This window comes from Aspergillus novofumigatus, assembly GCF_002847465.1.
Source record: "Aspergillus novofumigatus IBT 16806 chromosome Unknown P174scaffold_9, whole genome shotgun sequence".
NCBI classification, from domain to species: domain Eukaryota; kingdom Fungi; phylum Ascomycota; class Eurotiomycetes; order Eurotiales; family Aspergillaceae; genus Aspergillus; species Aspergillus novofumigatus.
Genome location: NW_020194282.1, coordinates 155,832 through 170,341, shown reverse-complemented (window position 1 = coordinate 170,341; position 14,510 = coordinate 155,832). Strand labels below are relative to the sequence as shown.

The following is a 14,510-nucleotide window of genomic DNA, read 5'->3' as shown; positions in this document are numbered from 1 at the left end:
CAGTGCAACTCGTGATAGCATAGACCGAAACCAATGCCGATATCTCCTTAGATGGGAGATCTAATAGGAGAATGATGATTCTACACTCGTCAAACCCCTAGCAGTATGTAACTGTCCCCTTTCCTTCTTTGGGCGGTGGATGGTTCAACCAAATCACGGGACATCCGATCGATGATGGCGGCCTGAGGCCGGCACGTTTCCCATTTCTGGCTTTGCGCATCAGCTTTAGAAACTCAGCTCCTACGTTGATTACTGCCTTTGGATGAGCGCTGGGTGCTGTTCGTCATCTTATAGACGGAAATTTGGTGTTGATCAGGCATTACCAAAGTAAATATCCTCGCTTATGGCAATGTTTCGTTTCCAATTCAGGAGGCTCATCTTCATTGCGTAATGCCCAGCCTGTCTTAACCCTGCAGACAGGACACAACGCAAGCAGTGCACTTCTTATCTTGCCAGGCATTTGATGCCACAACCCTATCTCAATCTGTTAAGAGATGAGATTTTGTGCCTCTTGTTGAGGAGCGAGCTTTCATCCGTCCATTTGCCAAAATGGATGACTATTCCACTACGCAGCCAGAGACCCTGGACGAAAAACAAGACGTACCTAGAAACGATCCTCCAGGAAATTTGTTGGATTCAGACAATGAGGATATCGCTCGGCCCAAGAAAGAGGAAGCGATCCGAAAAGCATGCGACTTACGTGATTTAGATGCTCTCGTCTCGTATGCGACCTCTGAGGGCGGTCTCTTGAGCGATGACCTCAGGCGATTAGCCTGTAAGTTCCTAATGAACGGATAGAAAATATCTTGGTAACATCAAACTAGGGCCCATTTTTCTTCGAAGCGACAGAGATGTACAAGGCTCGGATTTCGCAGCTTGGGAAGACCTGCCTTCGCATGGAGATGAAGACCAAGTTCAACTGGACGTAAATCGGTCATTTGTGTACTATCCTCAATGTACAGCTCTCAGGACCTGCAAATTCTCGCTATCATTGGCTGAACATATCTATAGGCGCTGAGGATGAACTGTTGATGAAGAAGGACGAATTATCAATTCTCATAAGGGGAGTACTTCGGAAATACCCGATGCTTTGTTACTTCCAGGGGTACCATGATATCGTTCAAGTACTACTTCTGGTACTTGGTGAAAAGGGGGCAGCCCCAGCTGTGACCAATATCTCCCTGTTCCGAATTAGGGACTATATGCTGCCGTCTCTCACCCCTGCGCTGAAGCATTTGCAGCTTATTCCCGCGATTATCGAGAAAGCTGATCCGGCCTTGCGGGAGCACCTCGGAGGCATAAAACCATTCTTTGCCCTTGCAGCAACACTCACATTGTATGCCCATGATATCCAGGAGTACAGCGACATTGCACGGCTGTTTGACTTCCTCTTGGCTACGGAGCCTGTCGTGTCTATCTACCTCTTCGCAGCGATCATACTCTCACGCAAGAAGGAGCTGCTGGAGATTCCTGCAGACGAACCTGAGATGTTGCACTTTACTCTTTCAAAATTACCACAGCCTCTAGATCTGGATAGCCTCATATCGAGCGCTATGCAACTGTTCAATGATTACCCACCTGAGTCTTTGCCTTTCGGGGCTTGGAAGAGGATCTCTCAGCACAGTGTGCTCAAATCTTCGCGGGATCCATTCAATAAGCAAACCAGAGACGAAGCAGTACGGCTCCTCGAGAAACAAATACGACAACTGCATAACGAGGAACTAAGAGAAAAGGCCATCACCTTCTTGTGGCATCACAGGAGGACGGTCGGGTCGGTGGCAGTCGCCATCTTCATTGGAGCCATGTCTATCTGGATCCGAAAGAAAGGGTTCGATACGCCCTTGTGGTCGTATTTCGCTGGATTGAAAACGGCTTTTCGCAAGTGGCTTCCTATGATTTCGATGTGACTGCGCTTTTACTATGGCGCCGACGAGATACAGTAGATGTGAGGAGACATGAAGAGCGTCAATACCATGAAGAATGTGCGACTATGTACAACAGTACCATTAATCAAAATAATCTGGCTGAAAATCAATTTGTCAAGGGCCATTTCTACTGTTCCACATCCAAGACTAGGATGAATAGTGTTGGGGTTGCACTTCGTAGCAAACTCGCATACGTAGGTGTCTCCACAGTAGCTAGTGGCTGGTGTGTGGCTTTATCAACAACGCCCTGACAGCTGATGTGTACTCTAATTTCCTGCACCTCTCCCTCCGTGATCAACCAGAGCTCAATATAAAAACAAGAAGCCGATATGGCAAACCGGGGCTATGATGTGGTTGTAGATGTTGATGCTGAGGTAAAAAAAAATTGATTTCAATGCTCATATCTTAGCGAACACTTGGTCTAATGTTGCTCTAGGGCGACCTCGGTCATACCGACCTCCAGGAAGACCTCGAATTCCACCCATCCAGTAAGGCGAATTCCCAAGCAACTCTACTTTCCCACCTTTCAAGCACTGATGGTTATATTCTCAATTAACAGACTTTGAAAACGACCCTCGAAACGCAAAAGTCCAGCAAGACTCCGCTCCTTTCCTCGGCGCAGGCACATCCCGCGGCCGCGACAGATCCCCCGGCGGCACACCCTCCAAACACGCCTGGTGGTCCATCCACTACTACTCGCAGTTCTTCGACGTCGATACAAACGAAGTGCTCCGGCGATGCGTGTCGGCGCTGTACCCACGCACCAACTTCCTCGATGTCCTGGAAGGTAACGCGGACCTGTACGGGCCGTTCTGGATCGCAACAACAGTAGTCGTCATCCTCTTCCTGACCGGGACGATCTCGCAATGGCTCTCAAACAATAACGACAAGCATTTCGAGTACGATTTCACACTTCTCTCGGGTGCTGCGGGGTTAGTTTACGGGTACACGGGCGTCATCCCCATCGCTCTGTGGGGGGCGTTGCGCTGGTTCGGCAGCTCCACCGCGGACTTGATCGAATGCTGGGCACTGTACGGCTATTCCAATCTGGTTTGGATTGCTGTTGCGCTGGTGAGCTGGAGCCCTCTCACTGCGCTCAACTGGGCGCTTGTGGGTGTTGGCTTCGGCTGGACGGTCTTCTTCCTGCTGAGGAACTTGTACCCTGTTCTGAGCGCTACGGATGCGAAGACGAGCAAGATCCTCTTGATCTTGGTCATTGTTCTCCATGCGGGTTTCGCAATTGCTATCAAGATCTTGTTCTTTGCGTAAGTCGGGTTGTTTGGGATCAACTGATCATTTTACTAACGAGGTGCAGGCATGCAAGCCCCGTTTCCAAGAAGAACAAGGACCACGATGATGACGACCACGATGACAAGCCACGGATGTTCTGATACAAAAGGGCCGGATTTGTTCGATTTACAATGTTTACCCGGTGTCTTTTGAGGCACGATGTTGGCTCAGGCAGCACAACGTCATTCACCCGGTGTTTTCTGTACCTCAGCCTCATATATCTCTGCATGGTTTCTTTTTGAACGCAAATCTGTACTCGTATTTCCCGCGGCATAGGTTCAAGAGAGCAGAATTGAATTTTACAGATGTTCGATTGCGCAACTTCTTTCGAGAGGGGTCAACTAAAATATGTGACTTCGGCTATAATGTTTCATCATTCCAACGCCTTTCAAAACCTCCCATGCAGCAACCACGTCATAGCTCCGAGCATCTCTTTTCCCCAGCAACGCGGAAAAACCGTAACAAGATAGAAATCGTTTACTTGAGCTTCTTCTTGGGGCGCAGCTGGTTGGTGTGACCGCACTTCTTCTTACGGCAGTTGGTGGCACGGGGAGGAAGACGGGCCTATCCAGGGATCAAGTTAGCAAGGACTTCAAGGCGAGCATCCCAAGTAGCGGGTTCAGATGTTGGGTCGAGCGATCGGGACAAAGACGTACGTAGCACTTGCGGCAGATGGACTTCTCGCAGTTGTACTTGGAAGCGAGAGCCTTGAGAGAGGGCTCAATGATACCACCACGCAGACGGAGGACCAGGTGGAGAGTGGACTCCTAAATGTGTGAAAAAGCATCCAGTCAGCCCAAAATATCCTTCCCAATAACCATATAAACCCCATAACAATCCCATGCTTCTTCCAGCGCAGACGGTTCCTGCCGGAGGATCCGGAAACCAAGTCCAGCAATCCAGCGAACAACCCCCGTCATCCAACAGTACCCCATGCGCATAATGAAACGAAACCCAAACGTCGTCCGATAGAGAATTCGCGTACCTTCTGGATGTTGTAGTCGCTCAGGGTGCGGCCATCCTCGAGCTGCTTACCGGCGAAGATCAGGCGCTGCTGGTCAGGGGGATACCCTCCTTGTCCTGGATCTTGGCCTTGACGTTGTCGATGGTGTCGCTCGACTCGACGTCGAGGGTAATGGTCTTACCCGTCAGGGTCTTGACGAAACTATTGATCGAAACTTGTCAGTCATGGCTTTTCCGGATGCCCCGCATAGCTCGTGTCGACGGATGGGATGAGGTTGGGTAAATGGGCACTGGGTTGGTCGGGAAGGCTCAGGAAGACCTACATCTGCACTGTAAAATCGCAGAAAAAAAGGGTATGTTAGCTCGTAATCCATAGATCAAATATATAGCGTAGGAGAGCATGATGCTGTACGTACTGGTTGCGATTTTTCGTTGTTGCTGGCTGACGATCGCTGTATACTCGTTCGTAGGAGGCAATGTCAATTTGAGGATTTCTCGCTTAGCCTGGGTGGACCGACGCCGTGATACCCTAAGCCCTAATGACTATTTTCGTCATCACTTTTAGTTGCCGCTGGTCGGCAGGTGCCACTTTCCTGTTTCGGGTTATCTCCGCATTTCCATACATCAAACGTCTAACTACATACCTAGAGCCTGTCTACGTTGCTGGATGCTCATCGAATTTTAGTCTGACTGGAATTTGTCGTAGTTCGACTCACTGACGTTCTTCCTTGGAAAAACACTCCCTTTTCCCGTTAAGAGCCTGAGGCACAATATGACTTTAATACTTGGCTAGGAATTGCTAATCTAGCATATCTCCAGTCAGGACTCATCACTCAAACCAGACATATCCTCATCCTCCATGGCTTCCATATCTTCAGTGCCCGCTTCATCAGTCACGTCCATTTCCGTAGGATCTCCATGGTGCTCAATCCTCCTCTTATCGTCCAACCATCGAGAGATTTTGGTCTCAGTCTGCGATACAGCTCTAACGAGTGTGGACAAAGAGACACCTGCTACTTTAGCAGCAGTTTCGTAAAAGAACCTTGCCATCTCTGGCAGTTCGGACTCGGTCCGGTAACGCGGATACAATGAACCCGGGCGAGCCACATCGGCCTTAGGATCAGAAATAGTTTTTCTTGGTTTCAGTTGGCTCGTAACTGTCTGCAGCATTGCATGCATAGCATCATCATCTTCTTCTGTGGAGTCGCTAACAGTCTGGCCTTCCGAGGCCGTCGGACCAATCGGGAAGAACTCTGCTAACGGGTTCAACACTTCGGGGGATTAGCGTTCATCATACCTCGTAGGACGGAGTTGCATGGCCACTTTACCTCTGCTGTGATCCAGCCAACTGGTCTCGTACCAGTCCATGTATTCATCCAATTGGGCCGGAGCCATGTTGAAGACGTCTTTCTCAGTGACGAGTATCTCATTCCCCTTTCCGATCCTGCCCCAACCGTTTCTCGGCTGTCGAAGTGTCTTTGAACTTGTCCCCAAAGCTCCCAGTCAAGCACCTGTGCGCTGGGTTCCCGTGAAGATACGGGATACCTCTTGATGTCGTCAAATGGAAAGAACAATTTAGTAATAATGACAATAAGCGTAATAAGCTGCACTTCAGGCAGGTGAAGTGGCCGACTTCTACCGGGGACGGTCGTTGGAAACTCAAATGTGAAGCCTACGAGGCTTTGTAGCCTTTTAACAGCGGGATATACCTCGACTGCATGAAGGTTAGAAGACTGCGAACCGAGAAATATCAAGCATGAACAGTCCTACCTGGGAGCGCGAGACGTTTGATATAGCGATATAACACGGCCGGTGTGTTCAAGGACGGGAATTGAACACCAAACTTATTGTTATACAAGAGCGATAGCTCCAGGGTCGCTTTGTGAAGATGCTCAGCCTTTATCAATCTCTATCCGAGGGTCAGTACTGACACAGTCGGCATCATGGAGGTAGAGCCTTACAGTAGTCTCCAAGAGAGCGATGTACTCCTGGGGTAATTTATCCCTCATCTCCCGTGGGATTAATCTGAGGACCCTGATGAAAGGAATATCTTCTCGCATGAGCATCCTGGAAAGAGTCTCAAAGTCAGATGTTCATTCTCGTTCTTATGAACTGTAAAGAAGATTTACCGATGAAATTCTCCAATAGTGACTGGAAGCCTCATGAGCAGGCAGCCCAAATAACACAGCCCGATTGTGTCGATCAGTCTGGGCCATTGAGCCCCTCTCCCACCGAGCTTGAATGCTCCCTCGGGCTCATCAAGCGTCGCGGCAGGCTGTGAACTGAAGAGTTCAGGTTCTCTATCATCTTCAGCAGGGTCGTTCAGCCGCTCCGACAGGCTTTCCAAACGAAGGGCCCAAAGATCTCGGACCACAACCTGGATCTCAACAGTCAGACACTGCAATCGGGAATGATGGCTGGGTGAAGCATAGGTACTTCCACTTACCTCAAGCTGCGCTGGAAAGCCTCGTCCTTGGACCAAGGCGTGACATTGTTTCCACAGAATCAATTGATAAATCTGCAAAAAAAGAGTGTATGCCTGCCGACCACGATACGCTATCACGTCCTTAGCAAATGTACAATCTTCTCGGACATGGTTATTGGGTGCTCACTCTTATGGCCCTTTTCAGCTACAGCCTTCTTTACACGACTAGTCTTTCCCTGCGTGCCGAAATCGTCGGGATCTTCCTCCACTTGTAAACCCTGCAGAAAAATTTAACCATCAGAACTTAGAAAGCTTCCGCGTGATGCGTTGGAGAAGGCGGGGGTTGGGCTGATTTGGCCGTACCTCCTGCTGATGACCCCGCCTGCAAAACCAGAGACCGTTGTCTAGATAATATCGAGTCTCACGGCACCCGTCCTGCCCACAAACCCCTCGGGTGGTATACTCCATCCTGGGCGGCTGTGTTCATTCTTGAATGGTCTGATGGGGTGGAAGAGTAGAGGGAGAAATGATCAGGGTGTGGTTCGGTCCATAGGTGCTTATACCAGAAAAGAATTTTTGATACCTCATATCTTGGTCAACTGGTCAGAACAATTTAATTTGACAACCTAGAGTTATGAGCAATTTTCTGATCAAGAATGCTCGCACTACAGCTCAAACAAAGGACAATAGCTGGAAATTCGCAAAGGAAAAATTACAGAGCTACGCGTATGACAATGGTTGTCCTAATTAGGCTTGTAAATTTTTTGATCGTCAAACTATCGTAAGAATAGGACCGCTTCCTGGCAGAGGGCACGTGATGCTGTCAACTTTAAGCAATTCCTTTCGCTGGTGCAGCGTACATCCAAGGCTATATTGGCGGACATAAGTCAAGCAACAGACATGCCATAAATCGCCCAAAACGTCGCATCATCCATAAGCTAAAGGACATACACATAGAAACAGGAGACCCTTGGAGACACAATGGCCGACGGAGCAAGAAGAGGTCCATAAGTGTCGGGATCATTTATTTGGGAGCCTCCTTGACATCCATGCAGGCCTGCTCGCCCATGGCAGTGAGGATGGTGACGTCTAGGGTATTCCGTGTTAGTACAACAATTCAAGACTCAAGGCGCAATGCTGGGCACTTACTGCAGTCCTTGCCCTCGTCGTTGAACATCTTATGGATCTTATCACCAATCTCACCCTCGGGGACCTTGACGTCGTCCTTGGTGTTACCGTTCTCGTCCATGAGGGAGAGGAAACCGTCATCAGTGACATCAAGCTGCAAAGCATATCAGTAAGTCACCTGGAGGTGAAATTGACTTGGCTTTGGCAGGTCAACTTACGAGCTGGTATTCACGACGGGTGACGTTGGGAACGTCCATGTTGTGGGTGGAGGGAGAGAGATCTTCCAGCTTCTTGCCGGTGAAGATATCGAGAGCGACGATGTGAACCTTGGCGTGACCGTGCTTGCCAGTCTTGGAGGTAGACATATCAACGATCTTGCAGGGACGACCCTTGATGACAACGTGACCGTTCTTTCTCAGAGCGGAGCACTGCATGGGGTAGGTCGCGGACGCACCAGCGTCGGCGGACTCGAAGGTCTCATGCTGAAAAGAAATAAATGTCAGTTGATAGTGTCCAGTTTGGATAAGATGGCAGTTGAAAACAGTCGTTGCTTGGTCGCTCGATGGTTGAGGTATGGAGCAGAAGAGGGGACATGTGCATGGATGCGGGGCAGCCTGAGAGTAGAAACGCAGCAAGTACACAGTGAATCAAGACTAAGTCATACCTCGTCAGCCATGGTGAATGTGTATAAGGGTGAATGAGAATGGAGGATTAATGAGAGTAGAACAGGACGAAACCTGATTTGTTTTTCTTTTAAGGTAGAGGGGGATAGGAGAGAAGAAAGGGAAGAGGAAAAAGTTTCTTCGAGAGGGTTTAGAGGAGACGGTGGAGGAACGGGCGAAAAGAAATCGACAAATCGCCTGCGCAAAAAATGGTAGTTTTTGTTGTGGCGGGGGTTTCTTGGGTCGCTAGTCCCTAAAGCGGTTTAGCCTCGGACATGCTGCACTGGTGGTCTCTGGCCCCAACTGTAGCATCTCGACCTGCCCATAGACAGCTGGTTATAGGGAAGCCTGATAACAGACGGTGTAGTATGTTCCGCATGTCTGTCCTCTAATCTTGGAGAGACGGTTGAGATATGCCTCTATGTCTATAAGCTGTCATCTCTGGATTGACTGAGTCGCTGAAAATATCAGGAATCAATTGCATTGCATGCCTCCAGTGCGGAGAGCTTGCCAGGCATAGATCTATAAACTCCGCAGACAACCTTCGCTTGACTTCAATGAGGGCTGTGATCTTCTCAATATCCGCACGCTCTTCCGTGCCTGCTTTCCAAGATGTGGCTTGATCGCATATCAGGCCACTCCACCCCCTCCGGTGTCCCTTTCGATAGTCGCAGCAATTCACCTGCTCCCCGACGATCTTCCTCCCTCCTGTCGCCTGCTCCACTGAACAACCGTCCGAGTCAGAACCGGCAAGGCTCCTCGTTATCCGTTCTGCTGACACCAAGTGACTCGACCACCTCTCTGCCGGCAACCGCACGCGGAGTCAATGGCTCGGTTCTCAAACAAGGCGCCGCAAGGTCCCGTCCTTCTGACGTAGCTGATCCGCTCGAGGTGCTGAAGGACATTATTGGAAAGCAGAAGGGTGACGTAGAGACAAATGAGTCTCTGAAGACGTCAACCCCTGAAGCAAAGCCGTTGCACTTGGTCGAGTCGATAGACTTCGGAGATCTTAGCCTTGAGGAGTTCGTATCTCAAGTAGGCGAGCCACGGAGAGCTACCTCTACCGATGTCAGTGCACAGACGCTCCAGCAATTCGAGAAGGAAAGAGATAAGTACCAGGAATTACATGCTGCCATCACAAGTTGTGATGATGTCTCAAAATCGGTTGAGATGTATCTGAGCGACTTCCAAAGTGAACTTGGTGCTGTTTCGGCTGAGATAGAGACTCTCCAGACTCGGTCTGTACAGTTGAACGCGATGCTGGAGAACCGGCGCAAAGTAGAGCAACTTCTCGGACCCGCGGTTGAGGAAATCAGTATCTCGCCGAGAGCTGTTCGATTGATTGCCGAAGGACCCATTGACGAGAACTGGGTCAAAGCTCTGAATGAGATCGAAGCACGCATGACGAGTATAGAAGCCAAGGTTTCTGGTAGCAGTAGCACAAAAGCAATTGAAGATGTGCGACCGCTTCTGAATGATATCAAGAACAAAGTCAGTATCTTTCCATGGATCCAAACCTCGAGTCCATGCTGACGAGAGTGACAGGCAGTGGAAAGGATTCGGGACTACCTAGTATCCCAGATCAGAGCATTGCGTTCTCCGAACATCAATGCTCAAATTATCCAGCAGCAACGCTTGGTCAAGTTTAAGGACCTGTACAGTTATATTTCCCGAGCTCACCCTCAGCTTACGGGAGAGATTACGCAGGCATACATTAACACTATGCGCTGGTACTATCTCTCCCATTTCACTCGCTATCTGCAAGCTCTTGAAAAGATCAAAGTCTATCCGAGTGATAGGAACGATATACTGGGGGGAGATCCTTCCGCGCCGAAGACAGGTTCGTCATGTTTGTCCAGTTGCTCTTCTCTGCAGTCAAGACTTATATTCCATAGGGCATATCATCTCCTCAGGTCGCTCTGGGTCCGCTGCGCATGACCCATTTTCGCTGGGGAGACGTATTGACATACTTCGTACTAGTAACCACATGGCCCTGTCTGCATATCTCGCCGAAGAGGATAATGCGTTCCATGGAATTGAAGTTCCTTTCAGAAACTTCAACCTGGCTCTGGTGGACAATATATCGGCTGAATATTCTTTTATGACGGAGATGTTTTCCACTTTGTCCTTTCACCAGATTTCTCGGAAGGCCGTTGAGATATTCGAACCTGTTTTCGCACTGGGGCAGGGTCTTACAAAACAATTGACCGAGAACTCGACAGACTCATTGGGGGTGTTGATCTGTGTGCGACTGAACCAGCAAGCGGCATTCGAACTGCAACGTCGCAAAGTGCCTGTTGCCGATTCCTACATCAACGGAACCAACATGCAGCTTTGGCCCCGGTTCCAAGTTATTATGGACCTTCACCGGGAGTCTTTGAAGCGAGTGGCGTCGAACACCGGTCGGAGTGCTGTTTCTGCCTTGTCATTAGCTGGAGGCGGCGACTTGACCCAATCTTCGGCTCCCCACTTTCTCACACAGCGGTTTGGTCAACTGCTGCACGGAATATTAGTGCTGAGCAGCGATGCTGGGGATGACGAACCTGTTGCGAACAGTTTGAAGCGATTGACTGCCGAATTCGACGGCCTGTTGACCAAACTTAGTCGCAGCGGCGGTGACGCAAAGAGAAGGGAGAAATTTTTGTTTAATAACTATTCTTTGATTTTGACCATCATCAGTGTAAGCTGGATCATTAACCCCCGAGATGTGTTTGATCTCTGACATGAGTACAGGATACCCATGGCAAATTAGCAACAGAACAGAAACAGGTATGCAAGCGTTGCAGTTATGAATTTGGACATGGCTGACTCTTATAGCACCTGGATGAGATGCTCAAGAACGTTGGAAAACGAGGCTACAGCTTGTGTTGAGCGTGCATTGCACATGATTATATAGAGTGGGTTGTACGATATCTTCATAGTAAAATGGCATATTTGTACATGAAGGTTTCAATAAGATCCCGTTGACCTGCAACTACCGGCATTGATGGTAGGAATGCTTGTTAACCAATACCATAGAGCGTAACTAATGAGTGATCATTGTAGAGTGTATCTCAAAGCCTGTAAGTACTCCACGAGGCCGCGGGGAGAACGATTCGGGTATTACAGTCTTATCGCGGCCTTATCGGCCATCGGCCTCGTCCCGATTCTCTTCGGTTATTGCGTCCCAGCCATGATTTACCTCTCAATTTTGTGAAAGCCAGAAATTTTACTTTGCACATACCCTGAGACTCGAGCACAGTTTCACTACAGCCACAGCGATGGCTACCCGCGCTTGCATCGCTGTATCGAGGCCATTCCTCGCACGGCGCAACTTCTCAAGCACGCGGGCCTCCAGCGCAGACGTCACACATGCGGTAAGCCTCCTCCCAAGACTTTCGTCGCGCTTGATGAATGAATACTCATTGATGACAAGGTGATTGGAGCTGGCGTTGTCGGTCTTGCGATCGCGCGGCAATTGGCCTCGAGACAGGGTACATCGACTATTCTCTTAGAGCGGCACGATGCAGTGGGGACCGAGACGAGCAGTCGCAATTCCGAGGTGATTTGATTCTTGTCGTTACTTCTACGCATATGGACTAACACGATCACTGAATGGTCAGGTCATCCACGCGGGGATATACTACGGAACCGATTCCCTCAAAGCGAAACTCTGCATCCGCGGCAAACACATGATGTACGATCTCTGCGCCAAGCAAGGCATTCCACACCGCAACACGAAGAAATGGATCGTCGCGCAGAACGAAGAGCAATGGGCCGCCGCGCTGGGCACACACAAGCTCGCGCAGACCCTCAGCGTGCCCACCCGGCTCGTCGGCCGCGAGGAGGCCCAGCGGCGGGAACCCGATGTCCAAGCTCTAGCGGGGATCGTGGAGAGCGAGACGACGGGGATCGTCGACAGCCACGCGCTCATGACATACCTGCAAGGCGACTTCGAGGACCGCGGCGGGGACTGCGCGTTCCTGACGAACGTGACAGGGATCGAGGCGCTGGATGGCGGCCAGGCCGGGTACAGGATTACTGCTACGTCGGCGGACGGGGCGGAGACGTCCATCACGGCGGAGACGCTCATCAACAGCGCGGGGAACGGGGCTTGCGCGATCAACAACATGGTTCTGCCGGCGGAGCGGCACCGCACCCCGTTCTACGCCAAGGGCACGTACTTCTCGTACTCGGCTTCGTCTCCCCGGACTTCCGTGCTGGTTTATCCGGCTACGCTGCCGGGTCATGGAGGACTGGGGACGCATCTGACGCTGGACCTGGGGGGACGGATCCGCTTCGGGCCAGATGTCGAGTGGGTGGATGATCCGACGGATCTGAAGCCCAGCCCGGCGAGGCTGCAGCAGGCTCTGCCGGAGATCAAGGCGTATCTGCCGCGTGTTGACCCGGAAGCCATCAGTCTGGATTACTGCGGCATCCGGCCGAAGCTGGGCCGTGGCGGCGCCGTCAACACGGGCAAGGGGTTCCAGGACTTTGTCATTCAGGAGGAGGAGGGGTTTCCTGGCTTCATTAATCTGCTAGGGATCGAGAGTCCGGGGTTAACGAGCTCGCTTGCCATTGCGGAGATGGTCGAGAGGCTTCTCTATAGGTGAAGAGTGTCCTTCGAAACTGGTGTTTGGAGCGTTGATTGGTACTATACCCGTTGCACATATTAGTTTGTATACACGATGATGAATAGACATATAAATGATTTAGATTCATACAATACTGCAGCTCGTATGTAGAATACAGGCCATTCTCATTCATCTTGCTGGAAGCAAGTCGCAAGAGAAGAATACATTTCTACCTCTGAATTGTCATCAATGGGCAGATAAACAGATCTCGCCAAAACAAACATCAAGCTTATCTCCCGTCCCATCCCCATCCCCCGTTCCTGACGTCAAAGATATGGGCCAAACCAAGGGCGGAAATAGCTATTCCCCAGGGTCTACAAAATGGCTCTCTGTGAAGATTGAGTTTAATGCTGATTCATGGGTCCCTCCGTATGAATTGGATTATCGATCATCCGGTGCAATTAGCTTTCACCATTGATAAGAGTTACATCATGGATAACGTGTCGCTCGGTCTAAGGAGATATATTCCCCATGTGGTGGGAGATTGCCACGGGGGTATGGGTATTAATATTGTCTATGTTGGCAGCAGTACGTCTAGGTGAAATTTGTGCAGGCATCTATACATCTGTCGATCGCTTAGTAGTGTCGGTGTAAACGCTGACTTGATTCATTTCGTTTCATTGATCCTCTTGTCTGAGGAATCTACTCTCTTCTCTCATTGAGCAAAGTGGAAATGGCTGAAGCGCATGGTCGTCGAGACTCCAAGGTCCACAAGACACAATCGCATTCACATTCACGAGCCTCAACTCCTACTCTCCCACACCATCTACGTCAAAAGGCCAACGCCAACACCGGCCCTCACAAGTACAATCGCTGCTGGGACTGGATCGTCGTCGGCGGCAACTGCCACTACGCCAAAAACCGGTCCACCTTCGCCTCCTACCGTCGAGCACCAGGGAAGATCGGCCGGTCGCGAGTCCTGGGCATCGGCACGGTCGAGCTACAGGTCCAGCGCGGACCACGTGATCCTCGACCGAACAAGCTTGTCCTGGAAGATGTGTGGCACATGCCTGATGCGCGGTGCAACGGGCTGAGCGTCTCCAAGTATACCGAGACCAACCAACCCTTGTCGGTTCAGTCGGAGGGCGCGCACGTTGAGGCGAAGAGTGACAGGGACGGCGAGGCATTGTGGTTCGGAGATCCCTATTGTGGGTGTTCGAGGGTGGTGTTGACCGGTGATCCAAAGGGAGATTCGTATCTCCGCGATGGGCAAATGTGCACACTGAGCGTCATTGCCTCACCGGAGGAGTTGGATAAGCTGTGGAGTCGGGTTCGGCAATGGTGATGGTCTTGTCTTCACCCTCGTAGGACTTTGTAAATAACAAAATAATATAGACGTACAGATGCCCTTCAATCGCTGGGATCATGAAACTCATAAAGACTTCCCCATAGGTCATCTCAGAGGTCATTAACATTAACCACGAAGAAGCGCTTCGCTGTTCAATGGTCATCATAGCATAATCATAACACATGACTTCAATAGATCTTGAAGTTAACAAAGGCG

At 50.3% G+C, this 14,510-nt stretch overlaps 7 protein-coding genes across 7 annotated transcripts; 4 read left to right on the top strand and 3 right to left on the bottom strand.

Annotated features, from left to right (window-relative positions):
- Positions 1–69: 69 nt before the first annotated feature.
- On the top strand, positions 70–2,025 carry P174DRAFT_445471 (TBC domain-containing protein). Its single transcript, XM_024828353.1, has 3 exons — positions 70–775; positions 825–956; positions 1,012–2,025. The coding sequence occupies exons 1-3, from the start codon at positions 550–552 to the stop codon at positions 1,905–1,907; spliced, it is 1,254 nt and encodes a 417-aa protein (XP_024678153.1). The 5' UTR covers positions 70–549; the 3' UTR covers positions 1,908–2,025.
- A 181-nt stretch (positions 2,026–2,206) lies between these two features.
- P174DRAFT_445470 (Yip1 family protein) lies at positions 2,207–3,529 on the top strand. The gene is made up of 4 exons (XM_024828352.1): positions 2,207–2,299; positions 2,362–2,413; positions 2,485–3,190; positions 3,241–3,529. Exons 1-4 carry the CDS (start codon positions 2,255–2,257, stop codon positions 3,314–3,316), a joined length of 879 nt encoding a protein of 292 aa, XP_024678152.1. The 5' UTR covers positions 2,207–2,254; the 3' UTR covers positions 3,317–3,529.
- Positions 3,400–4,322, bottom strand: P174DRAFT_454592 (uncharacterized protein). The gene is made up of 3 exons (XM_024829247.1): positions 4,043–4,322; positions 3,872–3,982; positions 3,400–3,779 (listed from the first exon to the last, which is right to left on the bottom strand). Exons 1-3 carry the CDS (start codon positions 4,045–4,047, stop codon positions 3,557–3,559), a joined length of 339 nt encoding a protein of 112 aa, XP_024678151.1. The 5' UTR covers positions 4,048–4,322; the 3' UTR covers positions 3,400–3,556.
- A 675-nt stretch (positions 4,323–4,997) lies between these two features.
- P174DRAFT_463987 (TFIIB-type zinc finger domain-containing protein) lies at positions 4,998–7,071 on the bottom strand (the record flags this gene model as incomplete). Its single annotated transcript, XM_024830333.1, has 9 exons — positions 4,998–5,449; positions 5,507–5,612; positions 5,633–5,892; positions 5,949–6,087; positions 6,140–6,245; positions 6,308–6,555; positions 6,625–6,696; positions 6,813–6,866; positions 6,967–7,071. The coding sequence occupies 9 exons, from the start codon at positions 7,069–7,071 to the stop codon at positions 4,998–5,000; spliced, it is 1,542 nt and encodes a 513-aa protein (XP_024678150.1).
- Positions 7,072–7,488: 417 nt separating this feature from the next.
- Positions 7,489–8,407, bottom strand: P174DRAFT_515632 (Eukaryotic translation initiation factor eIF-5A; the record flags this gene model as incomplete). Its single annotated transcript, XM_024832207.1, has 4 exons — positions 7,489–7,692; positions 7,753–7,885; positions 7,950–8,213; positions 8,396–8,407. 4 exons carry the CDS (start codon positions 8,405–8,407, stop codon positions 7,628–7,630), a joined length of 474 nt encoding a protein of 157 aa, XP_024678149.1. The 3' UTR covers positions 7,489–7,627.
- A 349-nt stretch (positions 8,408–8,756) lies between these two features.
- P174DRAFT_507251 (putative GARP complex subunit (Sac2)) lies at positions 8,757–13,059 on the top strand. Its single transcript, XM_024831364.1, has 8 exons — positions 8,757–9,884; positions 9,939–10,233; positions 10,289–11,073; positions 11,127–11,162; positions 11,439–11,455; positions 11,635–11,749; positions 11,809–11,934; positions 11,996–13,059. The coding sequence occupies exons 1-8, from the start codon at positions 9,006–9,008 to the stop codon at positions 12,983–12,985; spliced, it is 3,243 nt and encodes a 1,080-aa protein (XP_024678148.1). The 5' UTR covers positions 8,757–9,005; the 3' UTR covers positions 12,986–13,059.
- Positions 13,060–13,679: 620 nt separating this feature from the next.
- P174DRAFT_377906 (uncharacterized protein) lies at positions 13,680–14,291 on the top strand (the record flags this gene model as incomplete). The annotated part of the gene is made up of 1 exon (XM_024822787.1): positions 13,680–14,291. The coding sequence occupies one exon, from the start codon at positions 13,680–13,682 to the stop codon at positions 14,289–14,291; it is 612 nt and encodes a 203-aa protein (XP_024678147.1).
- Positions 14,292–14,510: the final 219 nt, after the last annotated feature.

Excerpts from the sequence above, each read along its gene's own strand:
- P174DRAFT_445471 (XM_024828353.1), top strand. The coding sequence starts at position 550 with ATGGATGACTATTCCACTACGCAGCCAGAGACCCTGGACGAAAAACAA. Across the intron at positions 776-824 it reads TGACCTCAGGCGATTAGCCT|GGCCCATTTTTCTTCGAAGC; the intron begins GTAAGTTCCTAA and ends ACATCAAACTAG. Across the intron at positions 957-1,011 it reads ATTTGTGTACTATCCTCAAT|GCGCTGAGGATGAACTGTTG; the intron begins GTACAGCTCTCA and ends ACATATCTATAG.
- P174DRAFT_445470 (XM_024828352.1), top strand. The coding sequence starts at position 2,255 with ATGGCAAACCGGGGCTATGATGTGGTTGTAGATGTTGATGCTGAG. Across the intron at positions 2,300-2,361 it reads TTGTAGATGTTGATGCTGAG|GGCGACCTCGGTCATACCGA; the intron begins GTAAAAAAAAAT and ends ATGTTGCTCTAG. Across the intron at positions 3,191-3,240 it reads ATCAAGATCTTGTTCTTTGC|GCATGCAAGCCCCGTTTCCA; the intron begins GTAAGTCGGGTT and ends AACGAGGTGCAG.
- P174DRAFT_454592 (XM_024829247.1), bottom strand. Across the intron at positions 3,780-3,871 it reads CCATCTGCCGCAAGTGCTAC|GCCCGTCTTCCTCCCCGTGC; the intron begins GTACGTCTTTGT and ends ATCCCTGGATAG.
- P174DRAFT_507251 (XM_024831364.1), top strand. The coding sequence starts at position 9,006 with ATGTGGCTTGATCGCATATCAGGCCACTCCACCCCCTCCGGTGTCCCT. Across the intron at positions 11,750-11,808 it reads GCGCAGACGTCACACATGCG|GTGATTGGAGCTGGCGTTGT; the intron begins GTAAGCCTCCTC and ends ATTGATGACAAG. Across the intron at positions 11,935-11,995 it reads CGAGCAGTCGCAATTCCGAG|GTCATCCACGCGGGGATATA; the intron begins GTGATTTGATTC and ends CTGAATGGTCAG.